Here is a 27,303-nt window from a genome sequence, read left to right as displayed (position 1 = left end):
GGACCTGAGTAACAGGCAGTTTACTTTGGGCACATCAGTCAGGCGGAAGGCATTTCTGCCAAAAAACGCATTTTGGTACAAAAAAAAGTTTACATTCAAACGGCTCTCCTGTGAAGTAATGACCCACGACATACGCCTAGTTTCCTGAAACAGGTCACAAATTTGGAATAAGTCAAGGGGTATGAATACTTTCTGAAGGAACTATATATATTAGATCATTCATGTTTTAAATTATTATATTAGATTGAGTTCATTAGTCACATGCACATAAAGTGCATTAAATGTGTACATTTTCCTGTTAAAAGAAATATATGGTTCAAAACAAGCTGTTCAGTTACTTACTACTCTTCCCCTCAGTGACTGCCAGAAACAGCAGCTCCACCTCCACATGCACATTTAGGCCATGTGAACATTGCTTGGATTGTTCTGGCAGCTATTTGCTATGAGGGGGAACTGCTAGCATAAATTATAACAGCACAAAGTCAATGGACCGTCCTGGGGTGCAAAAATCTAACCAATTATTTGCATTTGGTTAGAGCTTCTGGGTCTGCTCTAGTCTCCCTCCCAATATGTCTCTCGTGACAGACGGCTTACTTCCGTACGTGAAACTAGATCTTCTCTATCAGGTACAGATGGCGCTGAAGCAAAAAGTAAATTGTAATTAACTTGTAAATAAATAATCATAACAGTCATGGGAGCCTGAGACATGAGAAACCGGACATCTACATCCAACAAGAGTTGAAGGGCAGAGGGATACACTAGCTAGAACCTTCTCATCGTGGATCTGGTAGGACAAAAAAGCATGTCGGTGGCTTAATTTCCCCCCCATGTTGTTCATCAGGCTCTACTGTAGGTGACAGGTTGACATGTTGTGTGGACTCAAACACCATAAAACCAGGTGTATCACAAATAATGATAAAATTCATTAGAACAGCCTAGTATATAGTACTTTTTTTTACCACGATGCTGGATGCTCTTCTCCGTTTCATAAACAAAACAAAAACTATAAAAAATGCACCTGGGGCGACCAGTGGCACTGTATCACCTTATGTGGATCTCAGCTTTAAGGTCCAGTGTTTTATCATGTTTTATCTACTTGTACATAATCTGGTTGATCTTTTCCCTCTCCCTTTCTATCTCTCTGTATCTCTTTTTCTTCCTCTGTCTCCTCAGAATTTGCTGATTCTGGTGAGTTACTTTTCTAATTATCTTTGCCAAATTGCTGTTCATTATCATCTCCACAGCTTGGAAGGGACTTTTTGCCAAACTTTCCTCTTAGATTGTACCGCTCCCTGATTGCAGTTACATTGCTTTCAGAAAGCATAAACACCCCTTGACTTATTCCACATGTTGTTGTGTTACAGCTTGAATTCAAATGCATAACATTTTGTTTATTTGTCACTGGGCTACACACAATACCCCATCATGTCAAAGTCGACATTTTTACCAATTATCTGTAAGGTCCCTCAGTCGAACAGTGAATTTCAAACATAGATTCAACCACAAAGACCAGGGAGGTTTTCCAATGCCTCGCAAAGAAGGGCCCCTATTGGTAGATACGAATATACAGTAGCAGTCAAAAGTTTAGATACACATACTCATTAATTTCCAAGAGTGTGCAAAGCTGTCATCAAGGCAAAGGGTAGCTACTTTGAAGCATCTCAAATATAAAATATATTTTAATTTGTTTAACACACTTTTTGGTTACTACATGATTCCATATGTGTTATTTCATAGTTGTGATGTCTTCACTATTATTCTACAATGTAGAAAATAGTAAAAAAAAAAAAAAAAAAACTGGAATGAGTAGGTGTGTCCAAACTTTTGTCTGGTACTATATATATATTTTTAAACATACATTGCATATCCCTTTGAGCATGGTGGATTTATGAATTACACTTTGGATAGTGTATCAATACACCCAGTCACTACAAAGATACAGGCGTCCTTTCTAACTCAGTTGCCGGAGAGGAAGGAAACCGCTCAGGGATCTCACCATGAGGCCAATGGTGAGTTTAATGGCTGATAGGAGAAAACTGAGGATGGATCAACAACATTGTAGTTACTCCACAGTACTAACCGAATTGACAGATGAAAAGAAGGAAGCCTGTACAGAATAAAAATATTCCAAAACATGCATCCTGTTGTAACCATGCAGTAAAGTAATACTGCAAAAAAATGTGGCAAAGCAATTCACTTTTTGTCCTGAATACAAAGTATTATATTTGGAGCAAATCCAATACAACACATTACTGAGTACCACTCTGCATATTTTCAAGCATCATGTTATTGGTTTGATTGTAAGCATTAAGGACTGGAGAGTTTTTCAGGATAAAAAATACAGAATGGAGCTAAGCACAGGCAAAATCCAAGACCAAAACCTGGTTCAGTCTGCTTTCCACCAGGCACTGGGAGATTAATTCACTTTTCATAACCTAAAGCACAAAGCCAAATATACACTGGAGTTGCTTACCGAGAAGACAGTGAATGTTCCTGAGTTGCCTAGTTACAGTTTTGACTTAAATGTACTGTGACAAGATCTAAAAATGGTTATCTAGCAATGATCAACAACCAATTTGACAGAGCTTGAATCATTTTTTACAGAATAATGGTCAAATGTTGCACAATCCAGGTGTGTAAAGCTCTTAGAGACTTACCCAGAAAGACTCACAGCTGTAATCGCTGCAAAAATGTGCTTCTACAAAGTATTGACTCAAGGGTGTGCATACTTATGTGAATGAGATATTTCTGTATTTTATTTTCAATACATTTGCCAAAATATGTTTTTACTTTGTCATTATAGGGTATTGTGTGATGATGTTTTAAGTATTTAATAAATTTTGAATTCAGGCTGAAACACAACAAAATGTGGAATACTTTCTTAAGGCACTGTACAGGTATGTCAATGAATGTCAAAACATAAGTTTCTATGCAGACATATTTTTACTATTTTATGTGAATGTATACCTCTGTAACCATTTTTGTTTTCTCCATTATCCTTTCCATCTCCCCTATTTTTTACCCCTTGCAAGCTAACCATTGTAACAATACATATTATACTAACTATCTTGCATGCATGGGGCTGGGAGATACATTGGGGCCAAACACTGAAAGAGCTGAGTACATGTTTTGTACTTTGACACACAGAAAAAGACATAGAGGACACAGGACCAACGATCGACCGAAAACAGATAGTGTCCGACAGGGTTGGGGAGTAACTGATTACATATAATCAGTTAATGATTACATATAAACAGTTACATGTAATAATATTTAATTAAAATTGTTGTAATCCCTTACGTAATGTAAGCAAAAATATGAAAATCAGATTACAAATACTTTTTTTTTTTAAATAAAAATTGAAAGAATGTTTGTGAAAAAATACATTGTAACGCATATCTGTTTCTCTATTGACATTAAATTCAGCATTGCAAAAAGGCGCAAGTCTAAGTTTGTTCCACCTGAGCGAGTCTGATGACAAGTTAGAATCCACTATGATGACACACCAAATGCGTTTCATGGATCCTTTTCGTCTTCTTCTAATGCCTCTTAAGGGGAAAGTGAACAAAAATGGACTAAAAGTCATCAGATTACGTTTACTGAGTTTGGGTAATCCAAAAGTAACGTTACTGATTACAATTTTGGACAGGTACCTAGTAACTCTAACGGATTACATTTAAAATACAACACAACACTCCTTCCGTGGCCTCCAACTGCTCTTAAACGCTAGTAAAACCAAATGCATGCTTTTCAACCGTTCGCTGCCTGCACCCGCACGCCCGACTAGCATCACCACCCTGGACGGTTCCGACCTAGAATATGTGGACATCTATAAGTACCTAGGTGTCTGGCTAGACTGCAAACTCTCCTTCCAGACTCATATCAAACATCTCCAATCCAAAATCAAATCTAGAATCGGCTTTCTATTCCGCAACAAAGCCTCCTTCACTCACGCCGCCAAACTTACCCTAGTAAAACTGACTATCCTACCGATCCTCGACTTCAGCGATGTCATCTACAAAATAGCTTCCAATACTCTACTCAGCAAACTGGATGCAGTTTATCACAGTGCCATCCGTTTTGTTACTAAAGCACCTTATACGACCCACCACTGCGACCTGTATGCCCTAGTCGGCTGGCCCTCGCTACATGTTCTTCGTCAGACCCACTGGCTCCAGGTCATCTACAAGGCTATGCTAGGTAAAGTGCCGCCTTATCTCAGTTCACTGGTCACGATGGCTACACCCACCCGTAGCACGCGCTCCAGCAGGTGTATCTCACTGATCATCCCTAAAGCCAAAACCTCATTTGGACGCCTTTCCTTCCAGTTCTCTGCTGCCTGCGACTGGAACGAATTGCAAAAATCTCTGAATTTGGAGACTTTTATCTCCCTCAACAACTTTAAAAATCTGCTATCCGAGCAGCTAACCGATCGCTGCAGCTGTACATAGTCCATCTGTAAACTACCCACCAAATTTACCTACCTCACCCCCCATACTGCTTTTATTTATTTACTTTTCTGCTCTTTTGCACACCACTATCTCTTCTTGCACATGATCATCTGATGATTTATCACTCCAGTGTTAATCTGCTAAATTGTAATTATTCGATTTATTGCCTACCTCATGCCTTTTGCACACATTGTATATAGATTCTCTTTTTTTTCTACCATGTTATTGACTTGTTTATTGTTTACTCCATGTGTAACTCTGTGTTGTTGTCTGTTCACACTGCTATGCTTTATCTTGGCCAGGTCGCAGTTGCAAATGAGAACTTGTTCTCAACTAGCCTACCTGGTTAAATAAAGGTGAAAAAAAAAAAAAAAAAAAAAAAAGTAACCTACCCAACCCTGGTGGCCGATCATTACCCACTGTATCTGTGGTGTGTTAGCACAGTTGCTTTCCACTTTGATTCCTTAACACTAGAATCTACAAGTAACTGCCAAAATAATGGAAACACTTGAATAAATAACAGGTGTGGTACCTGAGTTAACTAAGCAATTAACATCCCATTATGCTTTGGGTCATGTATCGGAATGCTTCTTATCAGGCCATTATTTTGGTTACCATGACTATGTCCCATAGTATGACAATGCACCATCCACAGGGTGTGAGTGATCACAATGGTTTGATGAGCATGAAAATGGTGTAAACCATATTCCATGGCCATCTCAGTCACCAGAACTCAACTGAATTGAACACTTATGGGAGATTCTGGAGCGGCAACTGAGACAGCTTTTTCACCACCATTAACAAAACACCAAATTATGACATTTCTCATAAAAGAATGGTGTCGCATCCCTCTAATAGAGTTCCAGTACAATCTATGCCAAGTTGCATTGAAGCTGTTCTGGCTCGTAGTGGCCCAACACACTATTCAGTCACTTTATGTTGATGGTTACTTTTTCCCAACTCTAAATACAAAACTCTAAACAGATAACACTTATGTTCATAACCTTTGATTGTGCATTGAGTTGAACTTGAACACATCTTTCACCCCTGAGTTATTCATGCAAAATGTACGTTTTCTGTGAAATACCATGAGAACATTTAGTTTATCCACCAATACATCCGATAATGATAGGCTCACCACTTAGTCATTTTAACTACCATTTACATTTTTTATCAATCGCTTTAGTGCTATTTTCAAAAGTATGTGGTGATTTTTCAAAACTCTTAGTACAAAAAACTCCAAACTGGTAACACTTGTAACGCGTCAAGTCTTGTAATCTAAACCTATTATTGTGCATTCATTTTGTTTGGAGACATTTTTCACCACACACCCATTGATCCAAAATATAAGATTACTGTGAAATACCATGAGGACATTGATTTAATCACCAAAACACTATCTTCTGAATTTAGTCGTTTTAACAACCAATTAATCCAATATTTAAAAAAAGTAAGATACATGTTTCAAAATTGCCCTCTGAATGTTGTATGCTACAGTACTGTAATTTACAGAACATTCATTTTTTCACATTAGGCAACATACTTTCACTGAAAATTTCCATCATTTCTATCCCATGTATTATCAATGGTGTAGTCATTGAAAACATCTTTCCCAATCATTGATGCAAAAAATACATCTATTGTTCAGATATAATCACAAAATGAGTGTACTGTAATCAAATTAACAAATTGAATGAATTAAGGAAACATAACATTTAGTAGGCACTAATTTGTATATCAAGCCTGCATTTGACCATAGGTTCTCATCGACATTGCAGTAAATGTCCTCATTGTTCATTCACCTGGGGAAAAACCTTTTGGCATGGTGAATCCAAGCCTGATATACTGTAGGTCTGGTTTGATGCCATTGCATTCCTCATCCATGGCCTGGAGGAGGGTGGCACGCTCATTGGGGTGGCGATCATACACCTTCCACCTGTATTGTAATCATGTATTGTATTTTACAGTATTGTACTTACACATTGTAGCTGTCCTGTGAGGCTCTGTAAGAGCATGGCACTAGCAACAATAGAGTTGTGGGTTCTATTCCCACTGGGGTCACATACAAAAATGTATGGACTCACTTTTGTCACTTTGGATAAAAATGCCTGCTATGTAAATGACATATATTACCGTTTTACAGTACTGTTTTGGCCAATAAAATGTTTGTAAAGCCGTGTGAAACTAATACATCAAAAAGACCTCAGCAATGTCATTTTGGATACATATTTACTGTATAGTGGATGCATTACATGCCATCATAATAGTACATTACAATATACATCATCCATACTTCATATGTTTATACCTTACAAACATACATTTTCATTATGTAATTCTCAAAATCTGTTGTAGACAAACCAGTTTAAAATCTATAGGTTTACCAAATGGTTAAGTCATTATCAATTAAGAGCAGTCAGATTAAATAATAGTAAAATGTATTTTAACAAATGAGAAGACAATCATGTCAAAAGTAAATGTGAGCATTGCATTGTGAAAAGCAATTACTTTATATGAACATGTATTGCAATGTGAAACGTAATTCTAGATTAAATGCCTTTTGCGTCCCTTTGATATGTCAGTAGAAATTGTGCATCAATATTGAATTTTAAAAGCCTGTTATGTTAAATGAAGTGCCCTTTAATATAGACCACATGGGCTGCGTTTACACAGGCAGCCCAATTCAGATATTTTTCCACTTATTTGTCTTTTGACCAGCTGATCTGATTGGTCAAAAGACCAATTTGTGAAAAAAATATCAGAATTGGGCTGCCTGTCTAAATCCAGCCATGGATAATTCAATAAATTCGATGTTTTATATGAATAAAGTCTTGCTACAGTGTCAAAATTCATCATGTCCCTCCATCAACCCTGTATCCCCTCTAAGAAGATTGTTTAACCCACTTAACCCCAAAACGTCAATATAAAGCCCTAGTTATTTTGTTGCGTTGAAAGTTATTTCCGAAGATTATTGTTATCATTTTAAGGTTACGTGAACTGAATTCTCGTTTTAATATGGTGAAACTATTACTTTTTAAATATTGTTTTCAAAAGGAAAATGGACATCTACAAGTGAAATCATAGTGCAAGTGAGCTGGTTCTAATCTTTTTTTACATTTTCTGGTGTTTTGTGGTGGAAAACTGAGCAGGTTGAGCGTAACACATCAACCCTGTCACCGATAGATTGACAGCCTAGGCATGTTTTAACAATAAAAAGAAATGTGAAGCTTGCATTTAATTGCCACTCCCTGTTGCATACAACAATCTTCCATTCTCATGTCACAAGGGGACTTATGGCTGATTTATGATTACATCGTCAACACTGTTATGGTCAACCCTGTTACTTTATTTGGCACTTAATATGCACTAGTATTTTTTTATTTAACATCTTGAGATGGGAAAACTTGTTTTTTATGAAGTTGAAAATGTGCTCTTTGTGATAAATGTTAAAATTAAGTGAAATAAAAACGTTTTGTTTTACGAAGTTACACTTCACAAAAGCCACCGAATTGGTGGAATGAACCTAAACATTTCTTAAGGTTAGTTAAAAAGTGATTTTGTGTGTTTGTAGTTTTTAAACAACTATGTTTTTGATGATCTGTTTTGAGTTTTGTACTAAGTAAGCATTGTGGAAATTTACCACATACTTGTGAAAATTGCACCAAAGCAATTGAAAAAATCCAAGATACAAATTTCAAACTGTTCTTTTTGAAATGCTGAATAGACAGACAGTAGATGATAAAAATTATTTTCCATACAGTATTTGACTACATTTGGCTATAATTTATCAGATAATTTGTATCAAATGGAAAATCTAATCAAATGTCACATGTTTCATAAACAATAGGAGTGGACTAACAGTGAAATGCTTACTTACGGGCAATTCCCAACAATGCAGAGAGAAGGAAAATAGAGAAATAATAGAAAAGTAAAACACATAATGATAAATAATGATAGATACACAATGAGTAACGATAACTTGACTATATACAAGGGGTACCAGCACCGAGTCGATGTGCATGGGTACGAGGTAATTGTGGTAGATATGTACAGTCGTTGCCAAAAGTTTTGAGAACGACACAAATATGAATTTTCACAAAGTTTGCTGCTTCAGTGTCTTTACATATTTTTGTCAGATGTTACTATGGAATACTGAAGTATAATTACAAGTATTTCATAAGTGGCAAAGGCTTTTATTGACAATTACATGAAGTTGATGCAAAAAGTCGATATTTGCAGTGTTGACCCTTCTTTTTAAAGACCTCTGCAATCCGCCCTGGCATGCTGTCAATTAACTTCTGGGCCACATCCTGACTGACGGCAGCCCATTCTTGCATAATCAATGCTTGGAGTTTGTCAGAATTTGTGGGTTTTTGTTTGTCCACCCGCCTCTTGAGGATTGACCACAAGTTCTCAATGGGATTAAGGTCTGGGGAGTTTCCTGGCCATGGACCCAAAATATGGATGTTTGTTCCCCATGCCACTTAGTTATCACTTTTGCCTTATCATGGTGGAAATGGCATTGTTTGTCACCAAACTGTTCCTGGATGGTTGGGAGAAGTTGCTCTCGGAGAATGTGTTGGTACCATTCTTTATTCATGGCTGTGTTCTTAGGCAAAATTGTGAGTGAACCCACTCCCTTGGCTGAGAAGCAACCCCACACATGAATGGTCTCAGGATGGTTTACTGTTGGCATGACACAGGACTGATGGTAGCACTCACCTTGTCTTCTCCGGACAAGCTAATTTCCGGATGCCCCAAACAAACGGAAAGGAGAGAAGAGGCTTCTTTGCTGCCCTTCTTGCTGCCCTTCTTGCCCTTCTAGAGGTCCTGGATGGCAGGGTGGGAGCTAGCCCCTCTGTTTCCTGTAGTCCCCGTTCAGCTCCTTTGTCATGCTGACGTTGAAGGAAAGATTGTTGTCTTGGCACCACACTGCCAGGTCTCTGACCTCCTCCCTATAGGCTGTCTCATCGTTGTCGGTGATCAGCCCTACCTACCACGTCTTGTCGGCAAACCTAATGATAGTGTTGGAGCTTTAGATCAGTGCAGATGTTGCTTGTAATCCATGGCTTCTGGTTGGGTTATGTAGAGTTGAAGTTGGAAGTTTACATATACTTAGGTTGGAGTCATTAAAACTAGTTTTTCACCCACTCCACAAATGTCGTGTTAACAAACTATTAGTTTTGCTACTTTGAGCATGACACAAGTAATTTTTCCAACAATTGTTTACAGACAGATTATTTCACTAGAACATAGAACATTTAATAGAACATTTCTTTATAATAGATCTCTATGGAGAAATTGGCTTAGGCTGCTGTGGCCTGGAGGAGGGAGAGCGGAGGGGCGCAATTCCAGTGGGTCAGAAGTTTACATACACTAAGTTGACTGTGCCTTTAACTTCTCTGGGATATGTGGGACGGTAGCGTCCCACTTGGCCAAAAGCCAGAAAAAATGTAGCGCGCCAAATTCAACTATATTACTATAGAAATCTATCTTTCATGAAATCACACATGAAAGACACCAAATTAAAGCTACACATGTTGTGAATCCAGCCAACATGTCTGATTTCAAAAAGGATTTACAGGGAAAGCACACCAAACAATTATGTTAGCTCAGTACATAGCCACAGAAAAACACAGCCATTTTCCCATTTTCCCAAAGATATAGTAGTCACAAAAAGCAGAAATAGAGATAAAATGAATCACTAACCTTTGATGATCGTCATCAGACGACACTCATAGGACATCATGTTACACAATACATTTATGTTTTGTTCGATAATGTGAACATTTATATCCACAAATCTCGGTTTACATTGGCGCCATGTTCAGAAATGCCTCCAAAATATCCTGAGAAATTGCAGAGAGCCACATCAAATAACAGAAATACTCATCATAAACTTTGATGAAAGACACATATTTTACATAGAATTAAAGACAAACTTGTTCTTAATGCAACCGCTGTGTCAGATTTCAAAAAAACTTTACGTAAAAAGCACACCATGCAATAATCTGAGACGGCACTCAGATAAAAACAACATTTCTCCGCCATGTTGGAGTCAACAGAAATACGAAATTACATCATAAATATTCCCTTACCTTCTATGATCTTCATCAGAAAGCCCTCCCAGGAATCCTAGTTCCACAATAAATCGTTGTTTTGTTCAATAATGTCCATTACTTATGTCTAAGTAGCTTCTTTTGCTAGCATGTTTAGTGCACATGTCCAAACGCTCACGCAGATACAGGTGAACTCGGACAAAAACTTCTCATAACAGGTTGAATAAACTGGTCAAACTAAGTAGAAAATCAATCTTCAGGATGTTGTTATCATAACTATACAATAACGTTCCAACCAGAGAATTCCTTCCTGTCTCTAGAAGAAATGGAACGCAAGGCGATATCATGTGTAATGTGCATGACCAGGAACTGGCATTCTGCCAGACCACTGACTGAAACACCTCCCATCCGGCTCAACATCACAGCAGAGGCTTCATTCCACGTTCTACAGACTGTTGACATCTAGTGGAAGGCGTAGGAAGTGCAAACAGATCCATATCTTACAGGGAATTGAAAAGGCGATGAGTTGAACATCAACCAGCCTCAGAATTCTCACTTCCTGTTTGGAATATTTCTCAGGTTTTTGCCTGACATATGAGTTCTGTTATACTCACAGACATCATTCAAACAGTTTTAGAAACTTCAGAGTGTTTTATATCCAATAGTAATAATAATATGCATATATTAGCATCTGGGACAGAGTAGGAGGCAGTTCACTATGGGCACGCAATTCATCCAAAAGTGAAAATGCTGCCCCCTATCATAAAGAAGTTATTCAGCTTGGAAAATTCCAGAAAATGATGTCATGCCTTTAGAAGCTTCTGATAGGCTAATTGACATAATTTGAGGCAATTGGAGGTGTACCTGTGGATGTATTTCAAGGCATATCTTCAAACTCAGTGCCTCTTTGCTTGACATCATGGGAAAATCTGAAGAAATTAGCCAAGATCTCAGAAAAAAATTGTAGACCTCCACAAGTCTGGTTCATAGTTGGGAGCAATTTCCAAACGCCTGAAGGTACCACGTTCATATGTACAAACAATAGTACGCAAGTATAAACACCGTGGGACCACGCAGGTGTCATACCGCTCAGGAAGGAGACACCTTCTGTCTCCTAGAGATGAACGTACTTTGGTGCGAAAAGTGCAAATCAATCCCAGAACAACAGCAAAGGACCCTGTGAAGATGCTGGAGAAAACAGGTACAAAAGTATCTATATTCACAGTTAAACGAGTCCTATATCGACATAACCTGAAATGCTGCTCAAAACGAAAGAAGCCACAAACTCCTAAACCGCCATAAGCCAGACTACAGTCTACAGCTGCACATGGGGACAAAGATCGTACTTTTTGAAAAAATGTCCTCTGGTCTGATGAAACAAAAATTTAACTGGTTGGCCATAATGACCATTGTTTTGTTTGGTCGAAAATGGGGGAGGTTTCTAAGCCAAAGAACACCATCCCAACCGTGAAGCACGGGGTGGCAGCATCATGTTGTGAGGGTGCTTTGCTGCAGAAGGGACTAGTGCACTTCACAAAACAGATGGCATCAGGAGGAGGCAAAATGATGTGGATATATTGAAGCAACATCTCAAGACATCAGTCAGGAAGTTAAAGCTTGGTCGCAAATGGGTCTTCCAAATGAACAATGACCCCAAGCATACTTCCAAAGTTGTGGCAAAATGACTTATTAAGGACAACAAAGTCAAGGTATTGGAGTGGCCATCACAAGCCCTGGCCTCAATCCTATAGAAAGTGTGTGGGCAGAACTGAAAATGCGTGGGTGAGCAAGGAGGCCTTACAAACCTGACTCAGTTACACCAGCTCTGTCAGGAGGAATGGGCCAAAATTCACCCAACTTATTGTGGGAAGCTTGTGGAAGGCTACCCCAAAACGTTTGACTCAAGTTAAACAATTTAAAGGCAATGCTACCAAATACTAGTTGAGTGTATGTAAACTTCTGACCCACTGGGAATATGATGAAAGAAATAAATCAAATAAATCCTTCCCTCTACTGTTATTCTGACATTTCACATTCTTAAAAAAAAGTGGTGACCTAACTGACCTAAGACAGGGAATGTTTACTATGAATAAATGTCAGGAATTGTGAAAAACTGAGTTTAAATGTATTTGGCTAAGGTGTATTTATTTATTAATGAAGCTGATGACTGATGTGGTCATCACCACTGATGTGGTGTGGAGTAAAGGTGATCTAGAGTTTGTTGGCCTCAAGTTGCACAGGTGACATGCTGGTATCAATTTGTTCAAACGGATTTCAGTTTTCCTGCATTAAAATCACCAGCCACTAGGAGCGCCGTCTCTGGATGAGCATTTTCTTGTTTGCTTATGGCTCTTTACAGCGCTTCAGTTTGTGGTGGTAAATAGACAGCTGCGAAAAATATAGATACAAATGATCTTGGAAAATAGTATGGTGTACACCTTATCATGAGGTATTCTAACTCAGGCGAGCAGAACCTTGATACTGCCTTAATATTAAAATTTGCTCACCAGCTGTTAACAAAGTGACACACACCACCCCCTTGAGCTTTCCCGATGCTGCCGTTCTGTCCAGCCGATGCATAAAAAAATCTGCTTATATTATCCATGTCCTTGTTCAGTCAAGTTTCATAGAAACATAGGATAATACAGTTCTTCAGTACCCATTAACAGGATAGTCTTGAATGGAGCTTGTCCAGTTTGTTCTCCAGTGATTGTACGTTCTCCAATACAACAGAGGGTAGAGGCGGTTTATTTACTTGCCGCCACAATTACATCAGGGTGCCCCGACGGGGCCGTCTCGTTCTCTTCTGAGTGTCGGGGATTAAGGTCTGGTCCGGGGTGAGCAGTATCCTGCGCCGCCGACCCGTTGATGTATAAATCTTAATCTAAATCAAGGTTAGTGATCGCTGTTCTGATGTCCAGAAGCTCTTTTCGGTCATAGGTTTCATATGAAACATTATGCACAAAAAAGTATAGATCAGTGGTAGCCTAGCGGTTAAGAAGTTGGGCCAGTAACCGAAAGGTAGTACATAGAGTGACTCTTTCCTATGGTCCTTCATCTTACTGAAGCACACTGGCTGATGGAGAATGAGGATGATGTAGTATTTACAGCCACATCCATATATTATTTAAAATATAGGCTAAATGAAGGTTAACAGAAAAATACAAGATTGTTTTGACCTTTGTAATATAGAATTTTACAGTGTTAAGCATTTATCAAAATATATAAGTTATCTAGGCACTACATAACTTTGGTTCTGTTTTGAGCAGTTTGATTGAGTTATAGTTACATGTATTGTTCACAAATGACAAGAAAATCACATCAAAATTCATGTGAATATTGCATTTGAAAAGCAGATACTTATGTATCCAATTTGTATTTATTATTTTTAAATGTAACCTTTATTTAAATAGGGAAGTCATTTAAGAACAAATTATTATTTAAAATGACAGCCTACACCAGGCAAATCCAGATAACAACACTGGGCCAATTGTGCGCCATTCTATGGGACTCCCAATCACAGCCAGATGTGATACAGCCTGGATTTGAACCAGGGACTATAGTGAGACCTATTGCACTGAGATGCAGTGCCTTAGACCATTGCGCCACTTGGGTCAATTGTGCGCCATTCTATGGGACTCACAATCCCAGCCGGATGTGATACAGCCTGGATTCGAACCAGGGACTGTTTTGACACCTATTGCACTGAGATGCAGTGCCTTAGACTCTTGCGCCACTTGGGAGAAAGACTGATTTGGTGCAGTGAACCAGTGACTTTTAGAATTTATTTGTTGTACTCAGTCAATTGAATATGTGCTTAGAGTTTTGAAGCATTTTGGCTATAATTTATCATTTTGATGACCTGTTTGTATTTTCTGTGCTTAGAGATGTGAAAATGTTCCACATACTTGTAAGAAAACAGTAATTTCCAATGTAACAATGAATGTCTTACTTACACATATGGGTAATTTGGTCATTATAGAGTTTTGTCTTTTTGGGGGGGTTCCTAAATTGTATTGTGCCCAACCTGTTTTATTGAATTCAAATCTGGCCAGCCCCCTGTGCTATTATTACACACCACAACTGTCAGCACATTCTATCTATTTTTCCATTAGTGTTCAGCTAAAAACAATCTCACTTAGGAGCTCCACCAAAAATGTAACTGCAGGTAACCGGGAGGGAGGGGGAGGGTTGTTTACATTGAACATAGTGGTTGTGTGCTTGAGCATTGAAGATGAAACGTGGCTGGGTCTTTCAGCCACTGTCCGTTTTGGTGCACAAAACGGACACCAAACGCGATCACGACACGCAGGTTAAAATATCAAAACAAACTCTGAACCAATTATATTAATTTAGGGACAGGTCGAAAAGCATTAGCTAGCTTGCAGTTGCTAACTAATTTGTCCTATTTAGATAGCTAGCTTTCTGTTGCTAGCTAATTTGTCCTGGGATATATACATTGAGTTGTTATTTTACCTGAAATGCACAAGGTCCTCTACTCCGACAATTATTCCACATATAAAACGGTCAACCGAATCGTTTCTAGTCATCTCTCCTCCTTCCAGGCCTTTTCTTCTTTGGACTTCATATGGCGATTGGCAACTGACTTTCATAATAAGGTGTATTACCATAACCGACCCCAGTTCATCTTTCAATCACCCACATGGGTTTAACCAATGAGGAGATGGCACGTGGGTATATGCTTCTAATAGCCAATGAGGAGATGGGAGAGACACAAATAGATCTAACTTCTATTTTAGCGCCTGGCAACGCAGACACTTGTGAGCAGTGTGGGTGCAATGATTGAATAACATACAGTGGGGCAAAAAAGTATTTAGTCAGCCACCAATTGTGCAAGTTCTCCCACTTAAAAATATGAGAGAGGCCTGTAATTTTCATCATAGGTACACTTCAACTACGACAGACAAAATGAGAAAAAAATGCAGAAAATCACATTGTAGGAATGTTAATTAATTTATTTGCAAATAATGGTGGAAAATAAGTATTTGGTCACCTACAAACAAGCAAGATTTCTGGCTCTGTGAGAGCCAGAAATCTTGCTCATGCTCAAACTGCTCATGTTCAAGAATTTCAGTAAAGATTCTGATGCCTTCACAAATCTTGCAATGATACTTGAAACATTGAGATCCAGCCCATGCAGCTATCAATACACCCCAGATACCCTTACTACTAACAGGTGCAACTTAGTCTGTCCCCCCCCCAAAATTATCATTATCACATTGTGTATTTTAAAAGTTATTTAATGCATTTGACTGTGTCATTTATTAACATATTAACAAATTCATTTTAAGTGAACACCAAATTTCTCACTTGGATTTTCTGATGATCTGCTATACAATATTTTTAGTGTCAAGTCATGCTGAGAAAAGCTCCTAACACAGGTCATCTTTAATGATATAGGCTTTGTTGCCTATGTGTTAATTTTTGTTTGTCCTGTGGGTACCTTTGCCACTGTTCCACCCCTTGTGTATTGCGCTGTCATACTCCCCGTGGCCACTCTTCCCCATTTCATCACAATAGTTTCCGATTCAATATCTCCCAGACCATGCGTCTCCTGAAGTAGGGCATGTGTTTTTGTGTAAATGTGATTGGCTTGTCTTTGGTGATGTACTCAGCATATTTGCAGGTGAACATTCCACAGTCACTTCACCATGACTACACCATGACAGCGCAATATACAAGGGGTGGAACAGTGGCAAAGGTACCCACAGGACAAACAGAATAATATTAGTCTGAGGAGAGATTAAATAGCATTAATACAACAAAAATTAACAACAAAAAGGAAAACTTGAGCGTGCATAACTATTCACCCCCCCCAAAGTCAATACTTTGTAGAGACACCTTTTGCAGCAATTACAGCTGCAAGTCTCGTGGGGTATGTCTCTGTAAGCTTAACTGTGACTTTTGCCCATTCTTCAAGGCAAAACTGCTCCAGCTCCTTCAAGTTGGGTGGGTTCCACTGGTGTACAGCAATCTTTAAGTCATACCACAGATTCTCAATTGGATTGAGGTCTGAGCTTTGACTAGGCAATTCCAAGACATTTAAATGTTTTGCCTTAAACCACTCGAGTGTTGCATTAGCAGTATGCTTAGGTTCATTGTACTGCTGGAAGGTGAACCTCCGTCCCAGTCTCAAATCTCTAGAAGACTGAAACAGGTTTCCCTGTATTTAGCGCTATCCATCATTCCTTCAATTCTGACCAGTTTCCCAGTCCCTCACGATGAAAAACATGTTGTTCTCGCGGTGATGAGAGGTGTTGGGTTTGCGCCAGACATAGCATTTTCCTTGATGGCCAAAAAGCTAAATTTTAGTCTCATCTGACCAGAGTACGTTCTTCCATGTGTTTGGGGAGTCTCCCACATGCCTTTTGGTGAACACCAAACATGTTTGCTTATTTTTTTCTTTAAGCAATGACTTTTTTCTGACCACTCTTCCATAAAGCCCAGCTCTATGGAGTGTATGGCTTAAAGTGGTCCTATGGACAGATACTCCAATCACCGCTGTGGAGCTGTGGAGCTTTGCAGCTCCTTCAGGGTTATCTTTGTCCTCTTTGCTGCCTCTCTGATTAATGCCCTCCTTGCCTGGTCGGTGAGTTTTGGTGGGCGGCCCTCTCTTGGCAGGTTTGTTGTGGCGCCATATTCTTTCAATTTTTTAATAATGAATGTTATGGTACTCCTTGGGATGTTCTAAGTTTCGGATATTGTTTCATAACACAACCCTGATCTGTACTTCTCCATCCCACGGAGTACCATAAAATACCATTACATTCAGCTTGGCACATCTAGCCACTGTGATTTATGCCCATTCTTCAAGGCAAAACTGCTCTAGCTCCTTCAAGTTGGGTGGGTTCCGCTGGTGTACAGCAATTTTTAAGTCATGCCACATGACCTGTTTGGAGAGCTCCTTGGTCTTCATAGTGCCACTTGCTTGGTTGTGCACCTTGCTTAGTGGTGTTGCAGACTCTGGGCCCTTTCAGAACAGGTGTATATATAATGAGATCATGTGACAGATCATGTGACACTTAGATTGCACACAGGTGGACTTTATTTAACTAATTATGTGACTTCTGAAGGTAACTGGTTGCACCAGATCTTATTTAGGGGCTTCATTACAAAGGGGGTGAATACATATGCACGCACCACTTTTCCATTTATTTACATTTTTAGTTATTTTTTTAATTTAACTTCACCATTTGACTATTTTGTGTATGTCCATTACATGAAATCCAAATAAAAATCCATTTAAATTACAGGTTGTAATGCAACAAAACAGAAAAAACACCAAGGGGGTGAATACTTTTGCAAGGCACTGTACATGAAGGCAGGCTAAAGTTTTTAGGCATCCGGATAGATTATAATAAAGTAAAATAGAGAACAGAGTAGAAGCAGCAAATGTTGAGTGAACAGCCTCAATCCATCAGGTCATGGACTCTACAAGCTGTCGAAAGTGTTTCACAGGGATGCTGGACCATGTTGACTACAATGCTTTCCACAGTTGTGTCAACTTGGCTGGATGTCCTTTGGGTGATTGACCATTCTTGAAACACACAGGAAACTGTTGAGTGTGAAAAACCCAGCAGTGTTGCAGTTCTTGAAACAAACCGGTGCGCCTGGCACCTACTATTTAAAATTTTGTCTTGCCGATTCACCCTCTGAATGGCACATACACAATCCATGTCTCAATTATCTCAAGGCTGAGAAATCCTTGTTTAAATTGTCTCTTCCCCTTCATCTACACTGACTGAAGTGGACATCAAGGTGACATCAATAAGACTCATTCACCTGAGTCTATATCATGGAAAGAGCAGGTGTCCCTAATGTTTTGTACACTCAGTGTATAAAGGCTAGTGAGTGTGCTTAGGGTCAGTGCAAGATAGAGTCAGTGCAGATTGTTAGGTTATGGTAAAAGCTAAAACCAAGTTTATTCCCTCACCCTCCTACTAGGAGGAGGCAACTCCTTGCAAATCTAATCAACCAGTACATCTCTGTTGCTATGCAGGAATGTAAGTGGTGTGTGTGTAATAGGACTGTTCCTTCTCACTTCATCTGACCTCGGCCCGAATTCTTCACTCCTCCCTAATCCACGGCTATCCAACCTTATCAGTGACTGCATCCAGTGATTGCCTTTATCCTCACTCATTAATTTTCCATACCCTTAGTTCTTATCCACCCTCTATTGACCCCACCATATACATCCATTGTACGTGTAATCAATAACTTCTAGTATGGTAAGTATATTTCAGAACCATATCAGGCCAACACAGAAATAGGAAAAACATAGAAATACAAAACTAGACTGCCCACCCCAACTCACGCCCTGACCATACTAAATAAAGACACAACAAAGGAAATAAAGGTCAGAACATGACAGTACCCCCCCCACCCCCCCCCAAGGTGCGGACTCCGGCCGCAAAACCTGAACCTATAGGGGAGGGTCTGGGTGGGCATCTGTCCGCGGTGGCGGCTCTGGCGCTGTTTTTTTTATTTTATTTATTTTATTTCACCTTTATTTAACCAGGTAGGCAAATTGAGAACACGTTCTCATTTACAATTGCGACCTGGCCAAGATAAAGCAAAGCAGTTCGAGACATACAACAACACATAGTTACACATGGAGTAGAACAAACATACAGTCAATAATACAGTGAAAAATAAGTCTATATAGAATGTGAGCAAGTGAGGTGAGATAAGGGAGGTGAAGGCAAACAAAATATATATACAAATAAATAAAAATATAAAAAGGCCATAGTGGCGAAGTAAATACAATATAGCAAGTAAAAAATAATAATAAAAAAAAAGTTACAAATTTTTTTAAAAAGAAAAACACTGGCATGGTTGGTTTGCAGTGGAAGAAAGTGCAAAGTAGAGATAGAAATAATGGGGTGCAAAGGAGCAAAAATAAATAAATGAATACAGTAGGTAAAGAGGTAGTTGTTTGGGCTAAATTATAGATGGGCTATGTACAGGTGCTATGTACATTTGTCAGAATGTCATCTATGAGCTGCTCTGACAGCTGGTGCTTAAAGCTAGTGAGGGAGATAAGTGTTTCCAGTTTCAGAGATTTTTGTCGTTCGTTCCAGTCATTGTCAGCAGAGAACTGGAAGGAGAGGCGGCCAAAGGAAGAATTGGTTTTGGGGGTGACCAGAGAGATATACCTGCTGGAGCGCGTGCTACAGGTAGGTGCTGCTATGGTGACCAGCGAGCTGAGATAAGGGGGACTTTACCTAGCAGGGTCTTGTAGATGACCTGGAGCCAGTGGGTTTGGCGACGAGTATGAAGCGAGGGCCAGCCAACGAGAGTGTACAGGTCGCAGTGGTGGGTAGTGTAAGGGGCTTTGGTGACAAAACGGATGGCACTGTGATAGACTGCATCCAATTTATTGAGTAGGGTATTTGAGGCTATTTTGTAAATGACATCACCGAAGTCAAGGATTGGTAGGATGGTCAGTTTTACGAGGGTATGTTTGGCAGCATGAGTGAAGGATGCTTTGTTGCGGAATAGGAAGCCAATTCTAGATTTAACTTTGGAATGGAGATGTTTGATGTGAGTCTGGAAGGAGAGTTTACAGTCTAACCAGACACCTAGGCATTTGTAGTTGTCCACATATTCTAAGTCAAAGCCGTCTAGAGTAGTGATGTTGGACAGGCGGGCAGGTGCAGGCAGCGATCGGTTGAAGAGCATGCATTTAGTTTTACTTGTATTTAAGAGCAATTGGAGGCCACGGAAGGAGAGTTGTATGGCATTGAAGCTCGCCTGGAGGGTTGTTAACACAGTGTCAAAAGAAGGGCCAGAAGTATACAGAATAGTGTCGTCTGCGTAGAGGGGGATCAGAGACTCACCAGAAGCAAGAGCGACATCATTGATGTATACAGAGAAGAGAGTCGGTCCAAGAATTGAACCCTGTGGCACCCCCATAGAGACTGCCAGAGGCCCGGACAACAGACCCTCCGATTTGACACACTGAACTCGATCAGAGAAGTAGTTGGTGAACCAGGCGAGGCAATCATTAGAGAAACCAAGGCTGTCTAGTCTGCCGATGAGGATGTGGTGATTGACAGAGTCAAAAGCCTTGGCCAGGTCAATGAATACGGTTGCACAGTATTGTTTCCTATAGATGGCGGTTAAGATATCGTTTATGACCTTGAGCGTGGCTGAGGTGCACCCATGACCAGCTCTGAAACCAGATTGCATAGCGGAGAAGGTATGGTGGGATTCGAAATGGTCGGTAATCTGTTTGTTAAACTTCTTGCGACTATAGGGGGTGCTGTTTCAAATTAGCATAATTGTCTCCACAGATGAAACGGCTTCCTACTCAATTCTTGATCGTACAATATGCATATTATTACTATTATTGGATAGAAAACACTCTCTAGTTTCTATAGCCGTTGGAATTTTGTGTCTGAGTGGAACAGAACTCATTCTACAGCAATTTCCCTGACATGGAGTCAGATTTCACACATTTTGGCCCCTGATCTGGAGTCAGTTTAAAGGCCACTGTGAGGATACGGACACTGCTTACGTCTTCCCCTGGATGCCTTTACAGGATGACGCTTTGAATGGTATCGATTGCGCAATCACAGCCACTATAAAACAAAAAAACTTGTAGGTAGGAACTCTTTTCCAGCTGCGCCGGACGCGCGGTGGACACCGCCCTGCTCTTTTTCCAAGCATTAGTGTAGCCAGTAATATTTCTCTGGTCATGTTTTTACCCGTTATAGGTGTTAACCTGTCTAGGATCAGCGTGGCGCTAGCGGCACACCCCCCCCCCCCCCACTGAAAAACCAGTGCCGCGAAATTCAAAAAAAATATTTTTTTTAAATATTTAACTTTCACACATTAAAGTCCAATACAGCTAATGAAAGACACAGATCTTGTGAATCCAGTCAACATTTCCGATTTTTTAAATGTTTTACAGGGAAGACACAATATGTAAAGATGTACATCTATTACCTAAAAACACATTAGCATAATCCACCATCTTTTATTTGTCCACCAACACCAGTAGCCATCACCAATTCGGCTAAACTAAGATATTTATAGCCCCTAACCAACAAAAAAACTCATTAGATGACAGTCTGATAACATATTTATGGTATGGGATAGGTTTTGTTAGAAAAAAGTGCATATTTCAGGTAGATGGCATAGTTTACAATTGCACCCACCATCACAAATGGACTAGAATAATTACAATGAGCAACGTGTTTACCTAACTACTAATCATCAAACATTTCGTAAAAATACACAGCATACACGAATCGAAAGACACAGATCCTGTGAATACAGACAATATTTCAGATTTTCTAAGTGTCTTACAGCGAAAACACAATAAATCGTTATATTAGCTTAGCACATAGCAATTAGCAGCCCAGCATTGATTCTAGCCAAAGTGAGCGATAAAAGTCAACATCGCCAAAAGATATTAATTTTTTCACTAACCTTCTCAGAATTCTTCCGATGACACTCCTGTAACATCACATTACAACATGCATATACAGTTTGATCGAAAATGTTTATATTTAGCCACCAAAATCATGGTTAGACAATGTGAAATGTAGACAAGCTGGTAAAGAAAAAGTCCTTGCGCCACTTAGACAGTGATCTACTCTTATACATAAATACTCATAAACGTGACTAAAAAATATAGGGTGGACAGGGATTGATAGACAATTTAATTCTTAATACAATTGCGTTATTACATTTTTTAATTTATCCTTACTTTTCAATACAGTTTGCGCCAAGCGAAGCTACGTCAAAAAACATGGCGTCCTAAGCCACTAAAATGTTTCGACAGAAACACGATTTATCATAATAAAAATGTCCTACCTTGAGCTGTTCTTCCATCAGTATCTTGGGCAAAGGATCCTTTCTTGGGAGAAATCGTCTTTTGGTGGAAAGCTGTCCTCTTGCCATGTGGAAATGTCAACTGCGTTCGGGATGAACTGAAAAGCGTGCCCAACTTTTCACATCGTTGCAAAAATAAATGTCCCAAAATCGCACTAAACGGATATAAATTGCTATAAAACGCTTTAAATTAACTACCTTATGATGTTTTTAACTCCTATAACGAGTGAAAAGATGACCGGAGAAATATAACAGGCTAAACTAACGCTTGGAACAGGTGCGCGCCGGTGTCCTCTAGGCTCATGACGCAGCTCCCAAAGAATGACTAGCTTCAGGGTTTTTTCATTTGTAGGGCCTGTGAACGCGCAATCGACCCCGTTGGAATCGTCATCACGTAAAGGCATCCAGGGGAAGACGTAAGAAGTGTCCGTATAGTCATAGCAACGACAGTGCCCTTTTAACTGACTTCAGAAGAGTGGCCAACATTTCTCAAATCTGACTCCATGTCAGGGAAATTGCTGTAGAATGGGCTCTGTTCCACTTAGAGACAAAATTTCAACTCCTATAGAAACTATAGACTGTTTTCTATCCAATAATAATAATAATATGCATATTGTACGATCAAGGATTTTGTGGGAAGCCGTTTAAAAAATTAGCCAAATTAGCATAAATAGTCTAAACAGCGCCCCCATCCCCAACATTAACAGCATCATAAGGTAGTTAATTTGAACCGTTGTATAACAATTTATATCCTTTTAGTGCGATTTTGAGGCATTGCTTTGTTGTGCACTTTGACGCGCTGGGCACATTTCGGGCTCCCGGTCGTACGTTAATGGGCATTTCGACGGACAAGTGGACATCTTTCGACCAAAAGAAGATTAGACCCAAGAAAGGATTCTTTGCCCAAGATTCTGATGGAAGAACAGCTCACAGTAAGAACAATTTATGAAGATAAATCGTGTTTCTGTCGAAAAATGTTAAAGCTTACGCCGCCATTTTGTTTTGTATAGCTTTGCTTGGCGCAACCTGTATTGAAAAGTAAGGATAATTTAAAAAATGTAAATCAGCGATTGCATTAAGAACTAATTTGTCTTTCGATTCCTGTCAACCCTGTATTTTTTAGTCAAGTATATGATTAGCTATTGATTAAACTAGATCACTCAAAGATGGCGACCGACATTTCCAGGCTTGTTTTGCTACTATTTTCATTGTATAACCACGTTTTTTTATGGCTAAATATGCACATTTTCGAACAAACTGTATATGTATGTTGTAATATGATGTTACAGGAGTGTCATCTGAAGAATTCTGAGAAGGTTAGTGAAAAAATTAATATATTTTGGCGATGATATGATATCGCTCTCTTTGGCTAGAATAAGTGCTCGGGTAACGTTTGCGTATGTGGTATGCTAATATAACGATTTATTGTGTTTTCGCCGTAAAACACTTAGAAAATCTGAAATGTTGTCTGAATTCACAAGATCTGTGTCTGTCCATTGCTATGTGCTGTGTATATTTAAGAAATGTTTTATGATGAGTAAATTGGTAATACAGGTTGCTGTCTGTAGTAATTCTAGGAGCTTTGGTGAGATTTGTGATGCTGGCTGCAATGGCAAACTATGATTTATACCTGAAATATGCACATTTTTCTAACAAAACCTATCCTATACCATAAATATGTTATCAGACTGTCATCTGATGAGGTTTTTTCTTGGTTAGTGGCTATCAATATCTTAGTTTAGCCGAATTGGTGATAGCTACTGGTGTTGAGAAAAAATGGTGGACAAAGAAAAAGGGTGTCTTTTGCTAACAAGGTTAGCTAATAGATTTACATATTTTGTCTTCCCTGTAAAACATTTTAAAAATCTGAAATGGTGACTTTATTCACAAGATCTGTATCTTTCATTAGGTGTCTTGGACTTGTGATTTAATTATATTTAGATGCTACTATTTAATTGTGACGCTATGCTAGCGATGCTAATCAGTGTGGGGGGGGGGTGGGGGGTGCTCCCGGATCCGGGGTAGAGGCTTGTTAGAGGTTAACTTGGCTTTCGAAGACCTTAGAAAGGCAGGGTAGGATAGATATGGGTCTGTAGCTGTTTGGGTCAAAAGTGTCCCCCCCTTTGAAGAGGGGGATAACCGCAGCTGCTTTCCAATCTTTGGGAATCTCAGACGACACGAAAGAGAGGTTGAAAAGGCTAGTAATAGGGGTGGCAACAATTTCAGCAGATAGTTTTAGAAAGAAAGGGTCCAGATTATTTAGCCCGGCTGATTTGTAAGGGTCCAGATTTTGCAGCTCTTTCAGAACATCAGCTGACTGTATTTGGGAGAAAGAGAAATGGGGAAGGCTTGGGCGAATTGCTGTGGGGGGTGCAGTGCTGTTGACCGGGGTAGGGGTAGCCAGGTGGAAAGCATGACCAGCCGTAGAAAAATGCTTATTGAAATTCTCAATTATAGTGGATTTGTCAGTGGTGACAGTGTTTCCTATCTTCAGTGCAGTTGGAAGCTGGGAGGAGGTGTTCTTATTCTCCATGGACTTTACAGTGTCCCAGAACTTTTTTGAGTTTGTGTTGCAGGAAGCAAATTTCTGCTTGAAAAAGCTAGCCTTGGCTTTTCTAACTGCCTGTGTATATTGGTTCCTAGCTTCCCTGAAAAGTTGCATATCACGGGGGCTGTTCGATGCTAATGCAGAACGCCATAGGATGTTTTTCTGTTGGTTAAGGGCAGTCAGGTCAGGAGAGAACCAAGGGCTATATCTGTTCCTGGTTCTAAATTTCTTGAATGGGGCATGCTTATTCAAGATGGTGAGGAAGGCATTTAAAAAAAATATCCAGGCATCCTCTACTGACGGGATGAGATCAATATCCTTCCAGGATACCCCGGCCAGGTCGATTAGAAAGGCCTGCTCGCTGAAGTGTTTCAGGGAGCGTTTGACAGTGATGAGTGGAGGTCGTTTGACCGCTGACCCATTACGGATGCAGGCAATGAGGCAGTGATCTCTGAGATCTTGGTTGAAAACAGCAGAGGTGTATTTGGAGGGCAAGTTGGTTAGGATGATATCTATGAGGGTACCCGTGTTTACGGAATTGGGGTGGTACATGGTACATTGATAATTTGTGTGAGATTGAGGGCATCAAGCTTAGATTGTAGGATGGCTGGGGTGTTAAGCATGTTCCAATTTAGGTCGCCTAGCAGCACGAGCTCTGAAGATAGATGGGGGGCAATCAGTTCACATATGGTGTCCAGAGCACAGCTGGGGGCAGAGGGTGGTCTATAGCAGGCGGCAACGGTGAGAGACTTGTTTTTAGAGAGGTGGATTTTTAAAAGTAGAAGTTCAAATTGTTTGGGAACAGACCTGGATAGTAAAACAGAACTCTGCAGGCAATCTTTGCAGTAGATTGCAACACCGCCCCCTTTGGCCGTTCTATCTTGTCTGAAAATGTTGTAATTAGGGATGAAAATGTCTGAATTTTTGGTGGTCTTCCTAAGCCAGAATTCAGACACGGCTAAAACATCCGGGTTGGCAGAGTGTGCTAAAGCAGTGAACAAAACAAACTTAGGGAGGAGGCTTCTAATGTTAACATGCATGAAACGAAGGCTATTACGGTTACAAAAGTCATCAAAAGAGAGCGCCTGGGGAATAGGAGTGGAGCTAGGTACTGCAGGGCCTGGGTTCACCTCTACATCACCAGAGGAACAGAGGAGGAGTAGGATAAGGGTACGGCTAACGTCTAGAACAGAGAGTAAAAAGAAGTTTCAGGGGGCGATAAAATAGCTTCAAGGAATAATGTACAGACAAAGGTATGGCAGGATGTGAATACAGTGGAGGTAAACCTAGGTATTGAGTGATGATGAGAGAGATATTGTCTCTAGAAACATCATTGAAACCAGGTGATGTCATCGCATATGTGAGTGGTGGAACTGAGAGGTTGGATATGGTATAGTGAACAGGCCTAGTGGCTCTACAATGAAATAAGCCAATAAACACTAACCAGAACAGCAATGGACAAGGCATATTTACATTAAGGAGAGGCATGCTTAGCCGTGTGATCATAAGGGTCCAAGTGAGTAGAGGTTGGTTGGGGTCACGGCGATCCAGACAGCTGGCCGGGTAGATGGCTATCGGTAGCAAGATAGCATAGGATGGAAGTCTATTTTTAGACACCTCGTGCGTTTCCGTCGGTAGATTAGTGAGGTTCCGTGTGGTAGAGGGGATCAATCCAATTGGCAAAATAGATATAGTGACCCAAGAAAAAATTGTCCGATATACTTATTCAGATAGCAGCCGATAAGACAGCTAACGATTAGCGGGCTCCAGATGAGCGTTCAGGTAACGTTGCGACGGAGGTGCCAGTTGGATAACTCCCTCGTGCAGATAATGTTGGCAGTCAGTCGTGAAGGCCCGATGGGGCTCTGCATCTGCAGCAACAACAACAACAACAACAACAACAACAAAAACAACAACAAAAAAAACGGGTCCGGATAGGTGACTGTAGCCCAGGAATGGCTGATGGAACTCCTCAGCTGGCTAGCTCCGGAATCATTTAAGTTTGCTCCGGGATCGACGTAAGCCAATAGTCACACGGTTTGCAGCTAGCTAGCTGCGAAATCAAGGTGCAAACGTCCAGAGCCTGCGGCTGAAATCCGGGGACACTGAGAAAAATAGGCCCGGTATGCTCCGGTCCGAGTCGCGTTGCACAAAAGTGCCGATAGATTATCGAGCTAAAGGAATAGCTGAAGACCACAAAACGTGGGCAGCTGAAACACCAACGCTAGCCAGCAAACCGGCTAACTTCTGGGCAGCTTCAGATCAGCTACTGGCTAGCTTCTAGTTAGCTTCTGGGTAGCTTCCGGCTAGCTTCTGGCTAGTTTCGGCCGGCTTCTGGTTAGCCTCTGGCTAGCTTCCACTGTGGATTTTCAGATTTGAGGTA

General features: G+C 40.1%; 1 protein-coding gene across 8 annotated transcripts in view; it reads left to right on the top strand.

Annotated features, from left to right (window-relative positions):
* The window catches only part of LOC129865649 (sodium/potassium/calcium exchanger 2-like), a 202,118-nt gene that overhangs the window by 124,799 nt on the left and 50,016 nt on the right, over positions 1–27,303 (top strand). For 4 of the 8 annotated variants that reach the window (XM_055938585.1, XM_055938587.1, XM_055938583.1 and 1 more), the window contains 2 exons: positions 1,174–1,188; positions 19,612–19,707. The exons of 2 other annotated variants lie outside the window; for them this stretch is intronic. In XM_055938585.1, the coding sequence (XP_055794560.1) occupies positions 1,174–1,188; positions 19,612–19,707 (111 nt within the window). The remainder of the gene's footprint in view (positions 1–1,173; positions 1,189–19,611; positions 19,708–27,303) is intronic. 2 more of the 8 variants (XM_055938589.1, XM_055938586.1) reach the window with 1 other exon arrangement.

The sequence above is a fragment of the Salvelinus fontinalis genome, chromosome 11 (assembly GCF_029448725.1).
Source record: "Salvelinus fontinalis isolate EN_2023a chromosome 11, ASM2944872v1, whole genome shotgun sequence".
Classification (NCBI taxonomy): Eukaryota; Metazoa; Chordata; class Actinopteri; order Salmoniformes; family Salmonidae; genus Salvelinus; species Salvelinus fontinalis.
This window is presented reverse-complemented; position numbering and strand designations above follow the sequence as displayed.